The 21,555-nt window shown below is 32.3% G+C and overlaps 1 protein-coding gene across 1 annotated transcript; it reads left to right on the forward strand.

Moving 5' to 3' along the window:
* Positions 1-5,958: 5,958 nt before the first annotated feature.
* Positions 5,959-21,163, forward strand: LOC132313489 (alpha-L-arabinofuranosidase 1-like). The gene is made up of 18 exons (XM_059812275.1): positions 5,959-6,142; positions 7,261-7,454; positions 7,832-7,886; positions 8,426-8,637; positions 10,151-10,272; positions 10,384-10,531; positions 11,518-11,587; positions 13,830-13,975; positions 14,091-14,136; positions 14,228-14,280; positions 15,645-15,789; positions 16,859-16,977; positions 17,123-17,194; positions 17,277-17,380; positions 18,630-18,686; positions 18,767-18,965; positions 20,051-20,197; positions 20,888-21,163. Exons 2-18 carry the CDS (start codon positions 7,293-7,295, stop codon positions 21,047-21,049), a joined length of 2,019 nt encoding a protein of 672 aa, XP_059668258.1. The 5' UTR covers positions 5,959-6,142; positions 7,261-7,292; the 3' UTR covers positions 21,050-21,163.
* Positions 21,164-21,555: the final 392 nt, after the last annotated feature.

Raw genomic sequence — 21,555 nt, forward strand, 5'->3', positions numbered from 1 at the left:
ATTGGTGCATATATCACTGCTCAAAATAAGATGATAGCATGTATATATTATTTTAACTGAGTTGATTTATACCGACTAAACAAAATAACATAATAATAGGAGTGGACTGAAGAAATTATCATCAAATAATGCGGAAAGTATGAATAGGAGGCATAACCCAAGGGGCATGCATGAGGGGATTTTATCATGTGGCTTGCATTGATTATTCAATGTGAAATTATTTACCCAAAAAAAAATATTCAATGTGAAATACAAAATGAACTTATATTTGTTGTCTCTTGACATATGAGAATTAAGACTCCGGTAAAATATTTTTTTTTATAAAATATTTTTGTGTAAAATAATTTTTTTATTTTTTGGTATTTGGCAACTGTCGTAAAATTCTTTTTAGATCAGCGTTTGTGCATAGTTAACTCTTTTTTTTCAATGTTCCTTACTAACTAGTACCTCCTAAATCATCCCTCTCTCTATCCTCGTTACTTTCTCTTTCCTTACACTAAATTATTCCTCCCTCTCCTTCTCATTACCTTCTCTCTCTACTCTCTCTGTAACAAAATATGTTTTCGGCCCAAATTTATTCATCGACCAACCCAAATTTATATTTATATTTTTCTCTCATATTTCAAATTTGTTAGAGGGACGTATGAGTTCAATAAGAATACGAATGGTAAGATGACCCAATGTAGTATGTGAAAAATAAATAACGAAATTTTTTTTAATAAATCATTTTCAGTCATTTCGAAATAAAATAATTTACATAGAAAGTAATTTCTTAACGTTGAAATCTTTCAAACACTGAAAAAAGTAATAATAGTTTTTGAAAAATATTTTATGGTAAAACAAACGTATCTAAATTGAAAAGAAAAAATGAAATTGTAATGAGTGAGACAAACGGCTGTTGGATATGGGGAAGTGCAAGAATAATCCAAGTTGCATTACAAGGGCATGCACTTGATGCTGAGTTTTATACTTTCTAAGTGTTTGGAGGAATATTAATAACATTCTAGTAACTTAAAAGTTTGAGATGACAGATATATTGAAATTCCTCGTGACTCTCTCTGATGAGCAAGTCACGGACTGGTTTGTGAATTGTTTATTTAGTCTATTATAAGAAAATGCCAAGTTGGTTAAGTAAAGTTTTGAAAATTTTCAAGAATTTTTTTGAAATTAAACAATCTTTCTACTCTCTACTTTTTCAACAGGAACATAAATTTTGGACATCCAAAAAATGAAAGAGATGGACAAAAATTCTAGGATATTGGAATTACAAATTTTATGCTCTCTAATAAACGACTATAAAAACTGTGAAGATACTTAAATTTGACCTTATGTGTTTTGTTAAGATTGGATAGCTAAACATTAATTTCTAGTTTAAAATATTTCATTAGGGTAAGATATATTTTATATATATATTAGTAAAAGACAATGCGATGCATGTGATGAACTCAAAATTAATTTCTAATCTTAATTTTAAATTTTTTTTTTACAAAATAATCAAAATAAATTTATTTATTTGACAAATAATTAATTAGGAAATGTTTGGTACACGTTTGGTTTTTGGTATTTTTGTTTTAAGTCCTGTAGTAGTATTTCATTTGGTAAAAAAAAAATTTGTGGTTTTTACAGTGTCGAAATGTTTATTGAATAGTGGTCAAAAGTCAAAAAACTAATTTGGTATTTTTATATATTTTTGCACTGTAACAACGAATAGTTTCTTTTTTTCGGGGAAAAAAAAAAACTCTTAAATGACATTTTACAACTAACCATTATATTTTTCAAATTTGCATATTTTTTTATCAAATGATTCCAAAAATATTGCAACAAATGGACGTTACCAAATATGTTTTCGATTACTATTCAAAACACTTTACAACAAAATACTTATTTTGTTTCGGATTAAAACAAAAATAGAAAAACAAAACACATAACAAACATGGCATTTTGCACATTCATGAGTACGAAACAAAATTTTAAGAGTAAAGATCAAAGTTCATGGATTAACGACTTCTCATTTAAATAATTCTTTACCATAAGTAATAAAAACTCCAAATTACATAAGGCAACTCTTTCAAAATAATAATAATAACTCTTTTTTAAAATATATATATATAAGTAAAAACTCTTTTTAAAATATAAATATGTATTAGAGATTTAGAAAAACCCTCTTCAAAATAAAATTATTTTTTAAAAATAAATACCTAAATATGTGATAGAGGAGTTATATAGAAACTAATCTAAATAGAAATACTATTTTTAAAATAAATATGTAAATATGTGATAGAGTTTTATGAAAACACTCCTCAAAAAACTCTTTTAAAAAATAATAAATATAGGATATAAAGTTAAAAACTCAAAATTAAATAAAAATTCAAAGTTAGATAAAAAAAATTTTGTACTTTTAATAATAATATAGATAGATAATTAATTTAACGGACAACACTCCTAAATTAACATGGTATTGGATCTCGTAGAACTCTGAAATAAATAATAAAACTATAAGGTTGAGAAAAGTAAAAAGAAATTTTGATTCACGCATAACACTATAACATAGTAGTTCCACGCTTCAAATGAAAAAGAAGATCCGAGTGATTAGTATTTCAACATTTTTGTTGATTTCAAAAACTTAATGGACTGTATATAGACCACATCCACCAACAGATGTGGGTGAATTTCGAGAACACACGAAAAAAACATGGCTTTTAAAAACAAGTTGTGCCTTTACAGGATCTACCAATTGACACAATTGTAAATAATAATAAATATTGATACCCATTGCACTTTCACAAACACAATATTATAAATCAACCGACATATCACACCTTCATAAATTGCTCCTTCCTTCCTAAAAAAATAAAAAATGCCCACCTTTCTATTTTTATTTGTTCCAAAATAATTGTTCCAATTGAAAAGTCAATATACTATTTTTAGTAAGATTGTCAATCTAACCTTCCCCCATCAATTCTTTATTCAATATGAATAAAAGAAAATGTGTGAAGGAGGAAAGATAAGCAGGGATGAAGAATCTTTCTTCTTTTGATAGGAATGAAACAAATAAATTTATCTATTATCCTTTACAAATTTGTAAATGAGGGAAAATAAATGATAATAGGAATGATGAGTTTATCTATTGTCCTTCACAAATTTTCCTTCTTTACAAATTTTAATCTCTCCAAATATGGGCTGAATAAATGAGAAAAACAGGTGAGGCTATTATAGAATTAAAAGTCTCTCTTTAAAATACTATAAATCACTACAATCCTAAATTAAAACCTTATATTTCCTTATCTTGTAAGGAACACAATAAATTATGAATTTATTTTCTTATCTTCCATCTAACTAAACAAAAAGAGTTCACACAATCTATTCTTTAGGGATGCCTCATCCATCATTATTTATCTCCCTTCCATTTAAGTTTTATTTCTTACTATCACATCATTTTGGACTCACTGTAGGTAGGAAAAACTGAAAAATGGTGGAGGGAAGACTAAGAAAAAATAAACAAATTTTGTTCATTTGATAGAGATGAGACAAGAAGATAAGAGAAAAGAGTCATTATTCCCCTTCATAAATTTCGTCTCCCCAAAAATGGACTGAAGCAAGGGAAAAAAAAGGCAGTATTGTAAAAGTTATTAAATTACAAAACTTTATTTATAATTAACGTTCTTTCTCCCCCCCCTCTCTCGCTCTCTCTCTCTCTCTCATATTAAACAAAATAAGATATTATCTCATTAACTTAATTCACTTATATCCAATCAAACAAAAAGAAAAAAAAAAAACACAATATATATATATTTTTTTAAGGATATCACATTCATTTCTTATTCTCTCTTCCATCCAATTTTCTTACTCCCTACAAAAGGGGCATAAAAATCATCATCTTAAAGAATTAGATTCCCAAAAAGTAATATTTATTGTATTATATTTTGAATGCGAATATTACTACCCATTTGTTTTTTTATAGAAATTATACAAAGGTAGTTGGAAGTAAAGAATTAACATAAAACTAACATTTACTTCTGAAACCACAATTATCTAAAAGACGAAGTGATATGCAAAGGAACCTAGAGGGCTATAATTGTGGGGAAAATGAAACATGTACTAAAGAGAGCTGTATTTTTTATTCTACTGTGATTTTTAAGAAAATAAAAGGCATAATATAACTGATAATCAAATTTTTTTTTTTTTTGGCTACTTATCACTTCTTACGTAACTGTGTTTGTAGATGGGCTATCCAAATGCTTTGGGATAGTAGGAAATTGGGCCACATTTTGTAACTCTCTTTTTATGTAATCAGATGTGGGTTTTGATTCTTGGAGAGGGAGTGATTTTATTTATTTTTTTATTATTATTTTTATCCAATGAAGGGGAGGGAGACTGAAATACGAGAGTTATTAATACTTTTAGGGTACAATACTTTTAAAATTTTCAACCCTTAGATGTGGTGCTGAAAAACCCACCTGATGTGAACCCACCTGATGAATAATATACCAGTAAGAAACCCCCGGACATGGATATTGTAGGCTTTCTACATGTAGAGGGACATTAAATGGATTCACCCGATGAATAATACGGGTAAGAACCTCCTGATATGGATATTGTAGGCTTTCTACAAGTGGAGGGACATTAAATGGAGCTATTAGATTACAAAGATTTCCATTGATTTGACAGATACATCGTATGAGTTCAGCATAATAAGAATAATATTATATATATATATATATAGATATGTAGATAAGCAAGCTTAATTAAGTATTATATATTTTAATTTTTTAAAAGAAGTACTGTAGAATTTGGTGTTGGAGTAAACGCATGACCAATTGGCCTTGCAAAAAACACACTACACGTCTTCTTTCTAGTCATTTTGTTGGTAATAGCAGCAATCTGGATAGAATTCGTTACAAGTATTCCTCCTATATATGTTATTTTTTATAAAAGTTGATTCTTGCCCAAAAATGCACATAAATATCATTTCCACTCAAACAAACAAAAGATTTTAATGATAATACAAACAATCCAATGAGTGCCTAATCATGTCTTATCTTATTTCTAGTTACAGTTATGTCTTCCACTCCATGTGTACCATTTTTAATACTACTAAAAATAAAAATAAAAAACTAATTTAAGAATAAGTTTTATTGATCTCTCTTGAGGCTCATCATGATTATATGGACCTCTTTTCTTTATTTAACAAATTACACTGCCCTTCCTTGTTTAATACCTTAATCCAATGCTTTTAAGTTTTAACAAAGTCTGCAATTTTACATTTTTGGCCCTGATTTACTCGCATAACAGGTGAAGCGACTGTAACCTCCTCAAGAAAATCAAGGAAAATAAACAGGGAATTAGTTGTAATGTAATTTTTCTGTATAAATAATCGGAAAACACTTTAAAGAGAGGCCAGTTACCTTTCCAAAAAAAAAAAAAAATTATGTACTTAAATAAATTATTTACACAATTATAATGTGCAAAAGAGATCAGTATAAATTTTCAAATAAAATGAAAGATTGATATAATTATGATAAATCTAATTTACTAAAAAACAAGTTTTGAAATTGGATAATTATTTAAAATTTTTGAGACAAATTTATGCGCTGACATCGTTATGATGTCATTAATATTTTTAAAATCATGATACTACCAAGTAAAATTTATTCAAGCTCCAATTCTCTATCATTACTTTTTGAGATTAGACACAGGCTACAGAGCTGGATAACTAATTTTAACTTTTTTTTTATATATATAATTATTGTAGGATAAAATTTTAACTTTTCTATTATTATTATTATTACTATTATAATTATGTAGTACTCCGTAACAGAAAGAAAAATTATCTCTAGACTTGATCGAAAATTGGGGTCCACCGGAAGAAATGTTCAAACAACAGTTGGAGTTAATACAAGAGAGTCTTGTGTTAGTGTTTTGCCAGTTGCCGAATGTTTAAGATTGATTGATATGCTCACGTGCAAGCAAAGGCTGCCTATTTTTGTGCCCCTACCTGTTTGACATATCCGTTATCATCCGACGACCCACGGGGGCTTCTTCTTTTTATACCATCATCACACCCACTCTCTCTCTCTAACTCGCCCACATCTCTGTAAAATCTCTCCCGCTTGGGGAGTCTCTTGGCTCTCTCTCACTCCAGGTAACTTTGCTCCGTCTGATTATTAATTCTATCTTCATGAAAATTTTCTTTTATTTCTCTGTTTATTTCTATTTCTTCTATCTATTTCGTTCAACAATTATTTCTTTATTCATCATAATAATTTATATGGGGTTATCTTTTTAATTGTTCTTGATCATATCTGGGTTTGTTCTACTAATTCTGTATTTGCACTCTGATTTGAATCGATCATCTTGTCAAATAGCTTTTATCGTTGTATTTAATATACTTTGACTAACTAGGCCGATTATACAAACCAATACATTCACGTGGGGTCCACTTTAACGTAACACATCCTCCGAGTACTGGTTAAAATTTTGACTTTTTTTTTTTTCGGTTTTCCGAGTAATGATTAAAATTTTGAATTTATTTTATTTTATTTATTTTTATTTTATTTATTGATTATAGTCATTTTCCAATGCGTCCACAAGAATGTAATTAATGATGGTGTTATAGTCGGCTTGTATAGTCGGTCTATTTAATATGCTTGTGTAATCTAATGGACTCCACATGAAAGTTGAGAGTAATGCTACAATGCCTGATCGATATTTGTAGTGATTGGACACATAAGATACTCTTGAAGTGTTTATATCAATCATCATTCGGTAATGAAAACTGATCGGCAAGTTTATCTTTTTAATTACACTTTTTACCCTCTCTCTCTTGATAGGTGAGACATTCACAGAGTCACTTTGTTCCAATTGGAACTTAATTAAACCATTAACCTCTTGTTGGAATCTCTCTCTTTCTTTTTGTGTATTAAATATGATCATTTTCACCAAATGCTTTTAATTCAGATTTTACAGTGTTATTTGAACTGAAATAATTGTAACATCAACACTTATTACAGTTCTGATCACCCTTTGATGTCAAGCTGTCCACATGTTTATACTGTTATTGGGATTAAAATAAATGACACCCTTAAGTCTTAACAGACTAACTATTTTGATGGTTGCAAAGGTCATCTTATAATGTCTTTTTATGTTGATGACATGAGGTGGTTGTGGAAACTGTTAATGCTGTTTTCGCTTTACTCCTTTTCTTCTGTTAATTTATCGGAATAATATTGGATAAGCTTCTTTTTATATGTGTTCTTATAGCCTGCACAAGCGTTGAACTTTGTGACAAAGCAATGGGCTCTTACCGTGTCCTGCTTTGCTGCTTCTTTCTGTTGTGTGCTTATCAATGTTATGCGATTGAGGTCGATACAAACCAGACGGCAAAGCTTTATGTGGATGCTTCTGAAGCAAAGGGCCGGAAGATACCTGAAACTCTGTTTGGTTTATTCTTTGAGGTAAAATTTATTCTTCACAGTGATGAAATCTTCTTCAGTTAAAATTTTGGTTCCTTTGCTTCTACTATCTATATTAGTGTTATTATAATATTGTCTTTATTACTCTCCTGGTTTGCACTTCAAATTCAAATTGTTTAATGATTATGGTATCTGTACATGTATGTATATTTTGTTCATGCATCGCTCAAAAACTTTTCTGTCACAAGTGCCCTTATCAAATTTGACTAGAGATTGGGAGTTTTGGATCCATATAGTAGTTTAATATTAGATTTTTTATAGTTTGTTCATCCATACAATAACATTATGTGAGTAAATAGATCAAAAGCAGTCCAGTGGTTAATTAGAGAATGACAATTCTCTAAAATGTTATCTTGCAGGAGATCAACCATGCTGGGGCTGGTGGGTTGTGGGCAGAGCTTGTGAGTAACAGAGGTCATTTCTAATTTCTCTCTAGTCAAGATATAAATCTTTTGCTTGTGGAATTCAGTAGATTGATAATTCAATTTTGTCAATGCTTTAATAGCATACAAAAGATTAGGATTTGTGTCATTAGATGTGAAGGGAAATATTAAATTTGATATCTGACTTACATGAGAGGAGAGCCTGAGAAAAAAATCATATGATTTGATGCACTTTATAGACTTTTGGAGCTACTTTGTTCTCATGATTTTCTTTTCAAGCATACATCGTATTATAGGATATTTTTTTTTCTAGAAGAAAACTTCTATGATGTTTCATTGTATCATGCTATTCAAGTGGTGCATGGTGTTTACTCATAGATCAACAACTACAGTTGAAACTTCATTTGCTTTCTTTTTATTCCTTATCTTGTTCCACAAAGGGGGAAAATCAGTTAAAATTTTTATCTATATTTTTCTGAAACATATATGATTAAGAGGGGCCTTTCTTATCTCTTATGCTGTTTGTGAATGTTTCGAAATGATGTTTTCTCATGAAATTTAATTTTTCAGGTTTTGAAGCTGGGGGCCAAACTACTCCCTCAAATATCGCTCCTTGGTCTATAATTGGGAACGAGGCATCTCTACTTGTATCAACAGACCGCTCATCATGCTTTGAACGAAATAAAATTGCCCTTCGCATGGAGGTGCTTTGTGACAGCAAAGGCACCAATATTTGTCCAGCTGGAGGAGTTGGTATTTATAACCCTGGATTCTGGGGCATGGTAAGAAGTTGCCACCTATTCTGACTGTAGGCAGCTTCATGTGCAAGACAGGGTCAAAATTTTGTTATCTTGTGTCATTTATTCATCTAAAAGTATACACTATCTTATTTGTATATGTCTTCATGTGTTAGATAGGGTCAAACATATTGGGGTTGTTAGAAAGCTTGATATACATTTTCAGGCCCATTTCTTAACAGTTCATATGTTCTAGGTAACTAGTTGTTAGTAAATAATGTTTCCGTCTCACATATAGTGCATGGACATATGAATATAACTGTCATGTTCTTGTCATACATCTCTTGATAGTTTATGATTTATATGTGAGACTTACATAGTTTGTGAGGCTTATACAGATTAATTAATAATTATGAATTAAAGTGTGAAATGATACTTTTAAGTGTAAAAGTAGTTGCCTTCCCTTTTAATAAGAACTAACAATGTAAAGTCAAAGTGTCACACCACTATTAGTTTAAACATCTATGTTGATCTCTTGATGTTATCTGTTAGTTGCCTCTAGCAATTTTTAAAACTCATTCGTTAGATTTTTTTTTTTCCCCGTTAACTTTGATATTGCCTTGCAAGAAGAAGGAATTTTTGTGCCACCAACTTAGGAGTCTCTGAACAAATATTACCTCCTAGGGAACCGGTAGTTGCCTCCTAGTTAATTTTTGTGTGGCCAGCTTAAGGTTTTCTCCACTTTGATTCTAAAGATTATTTGTTTGGAGGAGTCTTTTTCTTTGTTTCCTCTTCTTCTTCTTCTGGGGTGGGGGTGGATTAAAATGATAAAATGTGAATTCATGGTTGTATTGTCGTAGAAAACAAAACAAAATGATATATCATGAAGAATTCCAAAAAGTTCATTTAACAAAAAGAAAAAGAAAAAGGAAAAGATTTTGAAACAAGTCCACGATTCTTGTCACAAGTCAGAATGTGGTATGGTAGGTTTGACGGAAAAGTTGTAGTTTCATTCAAGATAGTATGATAGATAATTTACTCTGGAACTGAACAAAATTAAAATTTTAAACCATGTTTGCGCTAAGAATTAAACATATAAGATCACGACACTAAAAGTTTCCTGTTTATGTTAGTCACTTGATGTGATATGGTTTTCACCTCTACTGTCTATTATTGCCTTCCCATAAGAAGGAATTCTTGTGTCTCGAAACAAAAGCTTATCTACTAGTGAGCTGTAAACTACAGTGGATTGGATTATGGTTGCCAAGTGCTCAAATTTGCAACTTGTGGCTCATCATAAATAAGCCTGTTGGACTGTTGTATCAATCCATAGATCAAATTTCGTTGGTTTAGAGTTTAGAGGAAACCATTTCAATTTATTTTGAGTTGGTTTTAAGAATTATAGTTACACTTCTATTTTCTAGTTAGAGCACTAGTCCTTATTTAGCGAACAGAGTTTCTCAGATCCATGATTAATTATTTATGAAATTTCTGCAAATTGTTTGTACTAATATCTAGCTTGTTGCCATATGAATCCTTCTGGTTTTGTCTACCAAAGAATATTCAACAAGGGAAGACCTATAAGGTGGTTCTGTATGTTCGTTCACTGGATCCAATTAATATCTCTGTCTCATTGACCAGTTCAAGTGGATTACAAAATCTGGCTACCGCTGACATTGTGTGAGTACCATTTGGGCATTCAGACATTCTCCGGATAAGCTTTGATCTATAGATGCTTGACATTAAATTGTCCTTTTGGAATGTATTCGAGTTTAATTATTGTCATTGCAGAGCTGATGATGTTTCAGATTGGACAAAGGTGGAGGTTCTACTTGAAGCAAAAGAAACTAGTCATAATTCAAGACTGCAATTGACAACAGCGAGGAAAGGAGTCATATGGTTTGATCAAGTGTCAATGATGCCCTTGGACACATTCAAGGCATGTGTCTTTTCCTATACTTCTTCCTGGTCAATATGTTATTCTAGCTAGTTGTACAATGTCAGTTGTCTATATTTGCACATGTTTTTATCTTCTCAATAAATATATTGTACAGGTGAACTGTCATAACCTTTATCCTGATCTTTTTATATAAGTTAGGGCCCCAGGCGTGGCTTTAGTTTCTAACTAAATCAGACATTTCATTATGTAAAGTGCTTAGTTTTTATTATTATCGTTTTTTTCTTCTTTCAAGTGCAGACATGAGCGAATGGAAGTCTCTTTGTGCTAAATAAATGGGTTATAGACACCTAGGTTCCTATATGCTCACCAAGGAAAAGTTTCAGGATTAGTAACTTTTTGCATTAGAAGTTATAAGATTTAATTGGAGCATCTAAGACAATAACTATATTGATTTATATTAGAGAAAAAGGAATATGTGCATGAAGAAAACAAAAGAAGAAGGAAAAAATGAATTTTCTTATCAATTGAGATTCTGAAAAGCAGTCTGCATGATCAGGTATGAAAGAGAAGCCGTTCAAGAGAGTAACAATACTTGTAATGGCATAAAGATCAGTAAATTGTATAATGCATGAATTGTTCTTAGAGTTATTGGGATATTATAGGCTTTTGATAAATTCTAGATGAACTTTTAAATTGATTTTTTCTTCCAATAATGTTATTTTTCCAATGCAAAATATCCTAGTCCAAGGTTCATTGGTCACACGTTGATGAGTCGATATCATCTCTAAATCAAGAATTTTATTTTAAGATGGTGGACATTTTCAAATATGTTGAACATGTGTCCAAGAGTGTCAATGAAGCGTTGGTGTTTTAAATTTGTCCAAGATGAAGGGCACTTGTTCTCATTTGAAGTATCCTTGCTTCATGACCTTTATGTTTCAATGAGCTTGACCTATTACCTTCTTGATAGGCATATAAATCTTCTTTAGTATTATTAACCTTTGCCAACCTTTATCTTGGCACAGGGACATGGCTTCCAAAATGAGCTTTCTAAAATGATTGCAGAACTGAAACCTGGATTTATTAGATTTCCAGGTATTCATATTTTTATTATGTGTATTGTTTGCAGCTCGGGCCATTTCATGTAACATATTCGAATATATCAACTTTATGAATTAAATTCTTAGTTTTAACATTTACGGAAGCAACTTTTATATATTTTTTCTATTGATTTTGACAAGACTGTTCACTAGATGGTCTCCATGTAGTGTATAGACATATTTGGAATTTCATACATGCATTCAGTTTTGCCTGTTTTATCTTTATTTGATCATTTCAGTTGTTTGTGCTGGTGCCATTAAATAGTTTTTACTAGTTTCTTGTGTCTTTACTCTTTCTTTTATTTCATTTACGCCCTTTTTTTTTCTTTGAGATGTGGAAACTCTTCAGTGAATAGTCAGCAGAGGCCTACTGACTTTCCGAAGTTGTGGTGTTACGTCTCACAAACTTTTTGCACTTTTCTTTCAGTTAGGAAACTGAATAAACAACCTTTTATTAAGCTTAATGCATGTTTGTTAGAAAAAGGAGTTTTCTTAAAGTTGTTTAATGCATTTTCCTACAGGTCTTGATTATTTTTCAAGTTTTATTTATACAGATTTGCTTCTGGCATTGAGTTCTCTTTATAATGTGCCTAAATGTTCATTAATCTATATAATGTTTTGGTGATTATATTGCTCGGTTTTAACAGTTCCTGTGCATTTGATGGTCACTTATGCACTATAAATTTTGTAGTTTTTTGCAACTCACATGAAAGCCTCGCTAATGTCTTGAACACTACCAATTGGTTTTTGTTTTAAGACATCTTTGTCCCCTTAAAAACGCTTTTTGACTTCAGTATGATAGTGGTGGCCATTACAAGACAGATGGCATATTCAGAATAATTAATCCATGAACTCATTGACTTTAAATTATACCACTTAATGGATATGCGTCATGTGGAATCTACAAATTTCAAAAGGAAATTTAATCCCTGAACTCTTGATTCTAAATGCTATCTTGTATGCATGAAATTTTAAATACTTAATCCCAACTCCTGAACCACACTTTAAAAACTTTTGTTACATTAAATTCCTATCAGTACTTCGTACCGTATTATAGTATTTTAAAGGGTAATATCTTACAGTGCTGCTGTGAATGGTTTCATGTGAGCCCAAGAAGTGAAATTATTTGCCCCTAGAGTATTTTTTTTTTTTTGATAAGTAAGAAAAATTTTATAAAAGCGCTCAAAAGGGGAGCGAAACCCTGAAAATATACACAAGGCCACAAAGGACCTTTAGGCCTTCAAAGAAGCCAAAAAATCGACAATTTCGTCTAAAGATCTATGATCTCTCCCATAAACCCAACAAAAAAGGGTGGAAATGATAGAGAATTTAAGAGTAGAAATCGACAACTCCTTCCCATCAAAATATCTTCTATTCCTCTCGAGCCAAATACACCACCACACACAAAGAGGCGTAGCCCTCCAAGCATCCACAATGTGAGCCCCCACATGGCAACCTCTCCAAGCCTCAATCAACCCTCTAACGGATCCAGGCATAACCCAAAGAATCCCAAACAAGCCAAACATCAAATTCCAGCAGTCTTTAACCATGTTGCAATGGAGGAGAAGGTGATCCACAGATTCCTCATCCCGAAGACACATGCTTAGCTTTATCTTTCAGGGAGAAAGGAAAGAGTGTCATTCTCAAAGCCTCTTCCGGATGGATCTTGTGCAATGGGTCACCTATGGGTTATAATGGCCATGGCTAGGTGCATTAGTGAGAGTTTGGACTGCCAAGCATGAGAAGGGAGCTTGAGTTTGAAGGCAGTCACTTTGTGCAAAAAATTGCGAAAGGTTAGGGTTGTACCTAGTCAGTCCTTCTCAGCTAAATGAGGATCAAAGGTGGATAACCTAATGGGATAACTATGAATTATGAAACAAAATTTTCTCAATTAGAAAGAGTGGGTACTGCTAGGGGAAGCGGAAGACCAAAGTTAACGTAGGTGGAGTTACTAAGAAAGATATAATAACATGTGATTTGACTGAGGCTATGGCCTTGGAGCAGAATGGAAGAATATGATTCATGTAGCCTACCCCAAGCAGTTGGGAAAAGTCTTTGTTTGTTGTTGTATATCTTGCTCAATTGAAGTGGTTGTTAAAATTTCTCAAATCCTCTGCATTTTTTTTTTTTTATATTAGTATTTTTCCCCCTGATTTCTCCTTGTGTGCCAGCACCATATTTCATGGGATCCTCACAATTTTAAGACTACAATTTCTTTTCTATGTCAATTGCGATAGGTGGCTGTTTTGTCGAAGGTGAATGGTTAAGAAATGCATTTCGTTGGAAAGAAAGTATTGGACCCTGGGAGGAACGGCCTGGACACTTCGGTGATGTTTGGAGTTATTGGACTGATGATGGACTTGGTTATTTTGAGTTTCTTCAGGTTATATCTTGTGATTCCCTGTGATTGAAGGCTTGGTTTAGAGTCTTGGTTATTTGAAGAACTTCCTAAAAGTCCTCTTAATCCATTTATATTTGCCACCATTTTGTTTCTGCAGCTGGCAGAGGACCTAGGTGCATCGCCTGTATGGGTATTCAATAATGGTACTTTTGGAACTACTTAGTTGATAAATTAACCTGCATTTTTTGTTTCTAAAAGAGACTGCAACTAATGATATTATATTTCCTTTTTCAGGAATGAGCCATAATGATCATGTTGATCCTTCTAACATATTCTATTTTATTCAAGTACGTCTCTAAGTCTTTCACTTTTCCAATGCACAAGATCATTGTTACTGAAACTGATCAAACAACATGGTACTAGAAAAGATTCCAAAATGATTTGATTAAAATTTAATATGCTACTAATGCAATTGAATCAGACTTAATTGTGCATTCAGTGAGATCAGGTAATTCAGTGTGCCCAAGTATACAAAATAAAATAATTATTGAACTTGACTTACTGATACATGCCAAATTTTTGATTGTTAGATGTGAATTTAAATTCCTTTCCACAACGTTTATGATTGTTAAAAACTATCTACTCTAAAAGTTTAAGCCGTTGGAGAGGGTGTAACTTTAATATTTAAATCCTTCAACAATGATAGATTGGATCATCCGGCTCTAGATTTTTAATAGAATATTGTACTTCAAGAACCATATTCTCGACCTTTTATGGACTGATTTGAACTCGACCTGCTACTGGAAGCTCTTAATGAGGAGCTTAGAACTTGCATTGATTCATTGCTACAATAAATCCCTATTTCTCCAAATTATTTTATTTAATGCAGATCCTGAACATAAATGACTAGAGCTGCAAATGTCCTTACTTAATGTTTAGATTCATTAACTTTTGGGGCTAATGCTACTTCTGCAGAGGAAATTTGGCAGACACCCTGATTCATTTGTTTTAAGAAAAATCTGTACATTTTTTTTAATAACATAATTCTAGTGCTGATAATTCTAGAAAAATCTGGACATGGTAGAATAGTTCATTTCATGATATAGTCCCCCTCTAATAATTAATTTTTAGTAACATAATTCTAGTATTGATAGCTCTGGAGGAACCAATTTGGTGTCATGGTTAATAATAACTATTCTATTGCTTAATAATTTTTTGAAAAAATCTATTCTATTATAAATTGTTAGAATGCATATATGGACAAATGCAAACATGGATGAACATTTAATAATCTTACATTTTATGTTTCTCGCTGGCAGAAATCTCAACCAAAAAATTAGCATTTAAGTTAATAATTAATTAATAAAAGAATAATCCATTTATTTTCACCATAGAGTATAACTGTTAGACATGCTATAAATATTATTGAAAGTATGTATTGTCTTTTATATTTTTTATTGGAGCTAACGATTTTTTGCTAATCACAGTTTAAGAGAATCTAATACTTAATGTTTCTGTTAATCAATAAATTTAATTTTTCCTGTGATAATTTATTATTAAAGAGTTAATTATACAATATTGATAGATACAACTAGCTGATATCTACACTCTTTTGGGATGTACGTGTCATGCAAGAGTCAGCCTCATTCATTCAGCATCAAAGATAGCAATCTTTGGATTTGATTCTTGATATTACTTGTTGTGACTGTAGGAAGCCCTTGATGGAATTGAGTTTGCTAGAGGTGATCCTGATTCGAAATGGGGCTCTGTTCGAGCTGCAATGGGACACCCAGATCCTTTTGATTTGAGATATGTTTCTATTGGGAATGAGGATTGTTGGTTTAAGACTTACCGCGGTATGTATTTATTTTTAGTACGATGCATTTCTCTTGCTAATTGATTTAGGAAAATACTAGGACACTCAAAATAATACTGCTTACAATTGGTCTTATAGTGGACTAAGGTTTTGAAAAGCTTGCAGGTTCAGAGATTAAAAGGATGAAGGAGAAGTAGTGGGATTGCTAGATGTAAAGGGAATGAAATTGGTTGTCTTTAAGAAAGTGATACGTGTTTGGATTTTTAGAATTTATGTTATTGGAAATTATTGACAGAAACTATTCAGCATTTTTTGAATAAAATTAACCAAATGGGTAGTGAAAGGAGTAAGATTACTGGATTTAGGGTTTTGGGATGAAAAACTAACAAAATTAAGGATTGATTGTGAGTAAGACAAACTTGATTGTAAAGGATTGAGTTAAGAAGGAGAAGAAGAAGAAGATTAAGTCTTGAGGAATTCCACATAGAATACTTCAGGTTTCACTCCTAGGGTTGTGGTTGCATTACACAATCACTTAAAGCTTCAAAAGTTTCTACCAATTTCTAAGAGCTTGTCTCTTTTAAATAGAAAAATAACACACATATTTATGGACTCTCATAGCTCATGTACAACAATTCTTGAATTTGCTAAATTACCCTTGATTCCTTAACCATAAGAAAGCATAAACATAATTGACCAACAACATATTAACTTACAAAAGCATAAATCAAGACTCAAATGAAGAAAGAATTTATTAAGCAAGGTCCAAAGTGTGCTCATTTGAAATTCTCAATTTGCTTCTTTCCTGGTTTGGATGCTTGGATATGGTTTTTAGAATGACTTTTACCATGAAAACTTAATATTTTGATGGGTGAGGGTTGTACCCAAGGCTCTGATAGTCAGAGTATGCAAAATAGGCACGAACTAGATTTTATTATTATTATTTTATTTTATGAATTTGCTTTTCATAGTGTTCTAAAACAGAATGTAGTGAATTGTCAATGATTGAATTGCATACTTTACTCTGGCAAAAAAGCTATTGTTCTCTCTAATCAAGTTTAGACCTTCACATTTGTATGCTTGAACACTCATGTTTTTCTTTCGGCCAGAAAATTTCCTAAAGTTCTATTATGCTATAAGACGTGCATATCCAGACATCAAAATAATCTCTAACTGTGACGGCTCTTCTCAACCGTTGGATCACCCGACTGATTTGTATGATTTTCATGTAAGTTTCTCAACTTCAGCACAGTGCCACATATCTAAATGAGTTTTCACTTTAATATCTTTTTCACTATAGTGTGAATATAAGGGTTGCAAGATCTCAGCAATATGGCAAGTATACTTGTTTAAGACTTCAATTCCATGGTTAGGTTTACAGCAATGCAAACTACCTGTTCTCATTGGCTCATAAATTTGATCGTGTATCACGCAATGGTCCAAAGGTGCGTTGATGTACCTTTTAACAATTCATGAATTTGCTTCAGAAATTGTTGGTGAAAAATCCTGCCACTGAATGACTTTCAGGCTTTTGTAAGTGAGTATGCTGTGACTGGAAAAGATGCCGGCACAGGAAGTCTTTTGGCGGCATTGGCTGAAGGTGGATTCCTTATTGGGCTAGAGAGGAACAGGTCTATTTTAGTTTTCAAAGCAATTATGCGCTTTACCTCTTGCAAATTTGCATTCATTCAGTCAAAACTGTGCTTATTTATAAAATACAAACAAATGCTAATATTCCTTCTTGATACTGATTTATATACACAACATCCAGGAGGCGTGTGTTTTTGACGAAGTTCTTTTTATGTTATCAGGAAGTCCCCTTAGAGAGTTATTTTATAGGTAATAGTTGTAATTGATACGAGTTTTCTTAGGGTTGATTTCTAGGGGACATGACTTCTAACTAGGGCTGCTAGTTTTATTTTTATTTTTATTTTTTGGTCATGGACAAATAACTAACAACAACCCCATTTGGCCCTGTGGAATTTTTAATCGCCGGCCTCTCACTTAGGGAGGTAGTGAAGATAACATGGGCCACAACCCTTGGTATGCTCCAATTCTAGTTGGGTTCTGGAATCTTTAGTTTATCTCCCACAAAGAAATGGAAAAAAAAATTAAAAATAAAATCTGCAGCTGATGTACCAAGGGATGTAGCCCAATAATATTTCCTCAGCTTCTAAAGTAGATGGTCAAGGGTTCAAGGCCTCATAGGGGAAAAATGGGTGTGGAGTCTGAACTAGGGAAAATAGGAAATATGCAGTTTCCTTGTTCCATTAAATATATCACAAAAGTAGATATTTAGCTGATTGCACCACATGTTTTACTTTTAACATTTAGTATGCTGATAATAAGTAGCTCATCACACAACACCTGTCGAAATTCCTTTTTTTCCTATATGTGGATTGAATTTTGATACTTGCAGAAATCAGGAACCGTATTGAACTAATTTTGTTGTTCTAATTAATCATTATAAAAAGTGCTTCTTATATATGTTGAATAGGTAGATCATACTTTTTCAAATCGATTAAGATGGGGATCTTGAGAACGAAGGTATCACGACGTCACTGGCTATGACTTGTGATTTCTCTCCTTTACTTCCCAATGAGGGTAGCAGTAATAATTACCAGAAAAATTAGGATAAAAGCACTGTTCTGAAAAATAAGCAGTGACAGTAGGCAGAAAGGAGCCTAGTTGTTGTCCAACAATTCCTCCTCATTATATATTAAATGCGTACACGCATATAAGTATTTTTTGTATGTGCATATATATGTTGCCTTGCTAGCCCTTTTTATTATTATTATTTTTTTGATAAGTCCCTTTTTATTTTTGGTTCTATTCTAAAGCATTAGTTATTGAGGGCTTGCATTTGCTCCTCTAATGCAGTGATGTTGTTGAAATGGCAAGCTATGCACCCTTGTTCGTGAATTCCAATGACAGGAAGTAAAATTTCTTTCTTCTTTTCTGAACCAACCTTTATTATTAAGTGACTTACCTAATTGGGAATTTTTTTTTTAATTAAGGTGGAACCCAGATGCGATTGTTTTTAACTCTTCGCATCAGTATGGAACTCCTAGTTACTGGATGCAACGCTTCTTCTCAGAGTCAAATGGTGCAACACTTCTTAATTCAACACTCGAAGCCAACTCATCGACTTCGCTTATTGCTTCTGCTATTACTTGGCAAAACTTGGAGGAGAAAAAGAATTATTTAAGAATAAAGGTTTAGAAACACTCCCATATTGAACGTCAGAATCCTCTAACATTGAATTATGTTAATTGAGATCATATTAAAACCCACCAAATTTGAGTTTAATAGTATATTTTGTTACCTAAGGGTGAGCCTTGGCGCAACGTTAAGGTTGCTCCATTGTGATCTGGAGGTCACAGGTTCGAAACCAGAAACATCCTCTCCATGTGAAGGTAAGGCTGCCTTCCCTCCTCAGACCCTGCAACAGCGGGAGCCTCATGGATTGGGCTACATGTTTCATCTTGATATGCATATTATCTATTTGGACTACAAAATTAGGCCCTCTTTGAACCATTACAAGCCATACATATTAAAAACATCTGCCATGAAGAGAAGCATAAATTGTACCTGCTTGGGGACTATGCCTTGCATTCATGCCCAAAACAAATAATTATTTTCCTGATTATTTTCATGAAAATAATCACATCTTGATTATTTTCATCAAAAGCACATCTTGCAAAGTGGTTATAGTATACTTGATTTCAAATGGATATGATTTTTTTATTTTTTTGGGTAAGCAAATGGATAAGGAATTTAGATTAGCAAACTCAGGTAACTTTATGTTCAGTGCTGGAAAACGTTTATTTTATTTTTTCTTTCCAAAATTTGCAAAATCCTGATGTAATAATGATCATAATTCCATTTTTTAACCTGATATTATGCTGAGATATTTGGCAAATGGTGCCTTGTATAATATTTTAGTTTCCTCATCGCTTTAAATTTATTATTTACAATTCCTCATACCACGATCTGAGATTGGCGACTCAATCTTGTATTGCCTTTTTGTATATCAAAGTCATTCCTATTACTTCTTCTCTAATACAAGCTACCATTATCTGTGGAAGTTCTTATTAAAATTGTCATTTACACCCCTCTGGTTGACACACGGAAAGAGAAATTGTTGCTGTAAAGCTCTAGCTGATCTAACTTCCTCTCATGTCTTGGACACACGCCACTGCAGACTACATGCACCATCTGTTTCCTGTCTATATTTGGTTGTTTCTTATTTACTTGCCTCACTATTCAGTTTTCACTTTGGAGCGAACATTTTTTTCCAGGTTGTGAACTTTGGGAGCAGCACTGTGAAACTAAAGATTTCTATTGACGGACTGAAGCTAAACTCGATACAATCAATTGGGTCAACAAAGACTGTGCTCACATCTGATAACTTGATGGATGAGAATTCATTCAAAGAGCCAAAGAAGGTAACTGATTCATCTCCATTTTCATAATCATATTTATATCAGGAAAGCATGTTTCTGTATACAGAAGGTTTCTCCCATTTTGCGGATTCATGCATGTTTGTTCATAGGTCTATATCTTAGTTCAATCTCAAAAAACCTCCTGTAATATACAAAATGAGAAAACTCCCTGTATGTCCATTAATATATAGTGCAGGAGGAACCTCTGAAATATAGATATTGTGCATATAGACCTCCCTATAATATGGATAATGTCACATATAACCCCTTGTAAAATGGATATTGTGCATGTAACCCCCTTGAAATATGGATATTGAGCACGTAAACCCCCTTGTAATATGGATATTGTGCATGGTGAAATGTATATTTTGTAATTGCAGTAACGTCTCCTTTGTACAATTTTTTTTTTTTTAATTCTTTTTTATTATTTCAAATGGTTTTTTCTACAGTACCATGGTTTTATATGCATATTACAAGGTTGTATTTTGCACTTTACCAAGAAAAAGATAATTAAGCAGTCGGTTGGGAATGATTAAGCCATTTCCAACAATCTTTTTTGTTCATTTTTGAGTCCAGGGATACAATTAGACACCCAATACGAGTATTATTCGAGTAACACTTCCGAAGAACTGAAGATTATGTAAAGTTGAATGGTTCATGTTTGTAAAAGCTTCTGTTTTTCTTTTTATGCAGGTGGCGCCTGTACAAACCCTACTTGAGAATCCAGACGAGGAGATGGATGTCACACTCTCTCCGCATTCTTTCACTTCCTTGGATTTGTTCACACGGTTGGACAATATTATTCGGATGGCAGGGCCTGATTATATCCATAAATCTTCAATTAGAAGGATGTGAATAACATAAGACACTAATTGTAATAATTGGAGTTGCCCCAAACTGCTTGGCATCTTAGCTTACCATGCTGTTAAGCTTATCCAATATCATTCTCCAAACTCATATTTCTCCTTATATTTCCACTGTGCAGCATAAAAGAAGAATGTTGTATAGTTTTATGGTGGATCCTTCAAATGCTGATTACTGATAATTAATCTGTGAGACCTAACAAATACTGCTAAGGTGTATAGTTTTATGTTTAATGGGAAGATTGCATATCAGTGGAGATCAAGGGTTGAATTTTAAAAACTGGAAGCATGAAATTGAAGAAAATTTAGTTGAAATCTTTAACTAATTTTTCGCTAATTTCTAGCTCGAAAATAATGTGAATAGTTTTTTTTGGCAAACTTGGTCGTTAGGGTGATTGATGATAGAACAGAAAGTTAAAATCTATTTTCGCATCATACAACTGCTCATATCTCTCCTTGCAATTTCCTGCAACAAGAATACAAATTTTCTACACTCTC

The sequence above is a fragment of the Cornus florida genome, unplaced genomic scaffold (assembly GCF_030987335.1).
Source record: "Cornus florida cultivar Cherokee Brave unplaced genomic scaffold, ASM3098733v1 CherokeeBrave_3.0.0_Hap2_Chr06, whole genome shotgun sequence".
NCBI lineage: Eukaryota > Viridiplantae > Streptophyta > Magnoliopsida > Cornales > Cornaceae > Cornus > Cornus florida.

Coding starts and splice junctions, on each gene's coding strand:
- LOC132313489 (XM_059812275.1), top strand. CDS start 7,293: ATGGGCTCTTACCGTGTCCTGCTTTGCTGCTTCTTTCTGTTGTGTGCT. Junction 14,137..14,227: donor TGTATGGGTATTCAATAATG/GTACTTTTGGAA, acceptor TTCCTTTTTCAG/GAATGAGCCATAATGATCAT. Junction 18,687..18,766: donor GTGAATTCCAATGACAGGAA/GTAAAATTTCTT, acceptor TTTTTAATTAAG/GTGGAACCCAGATGCGATTG.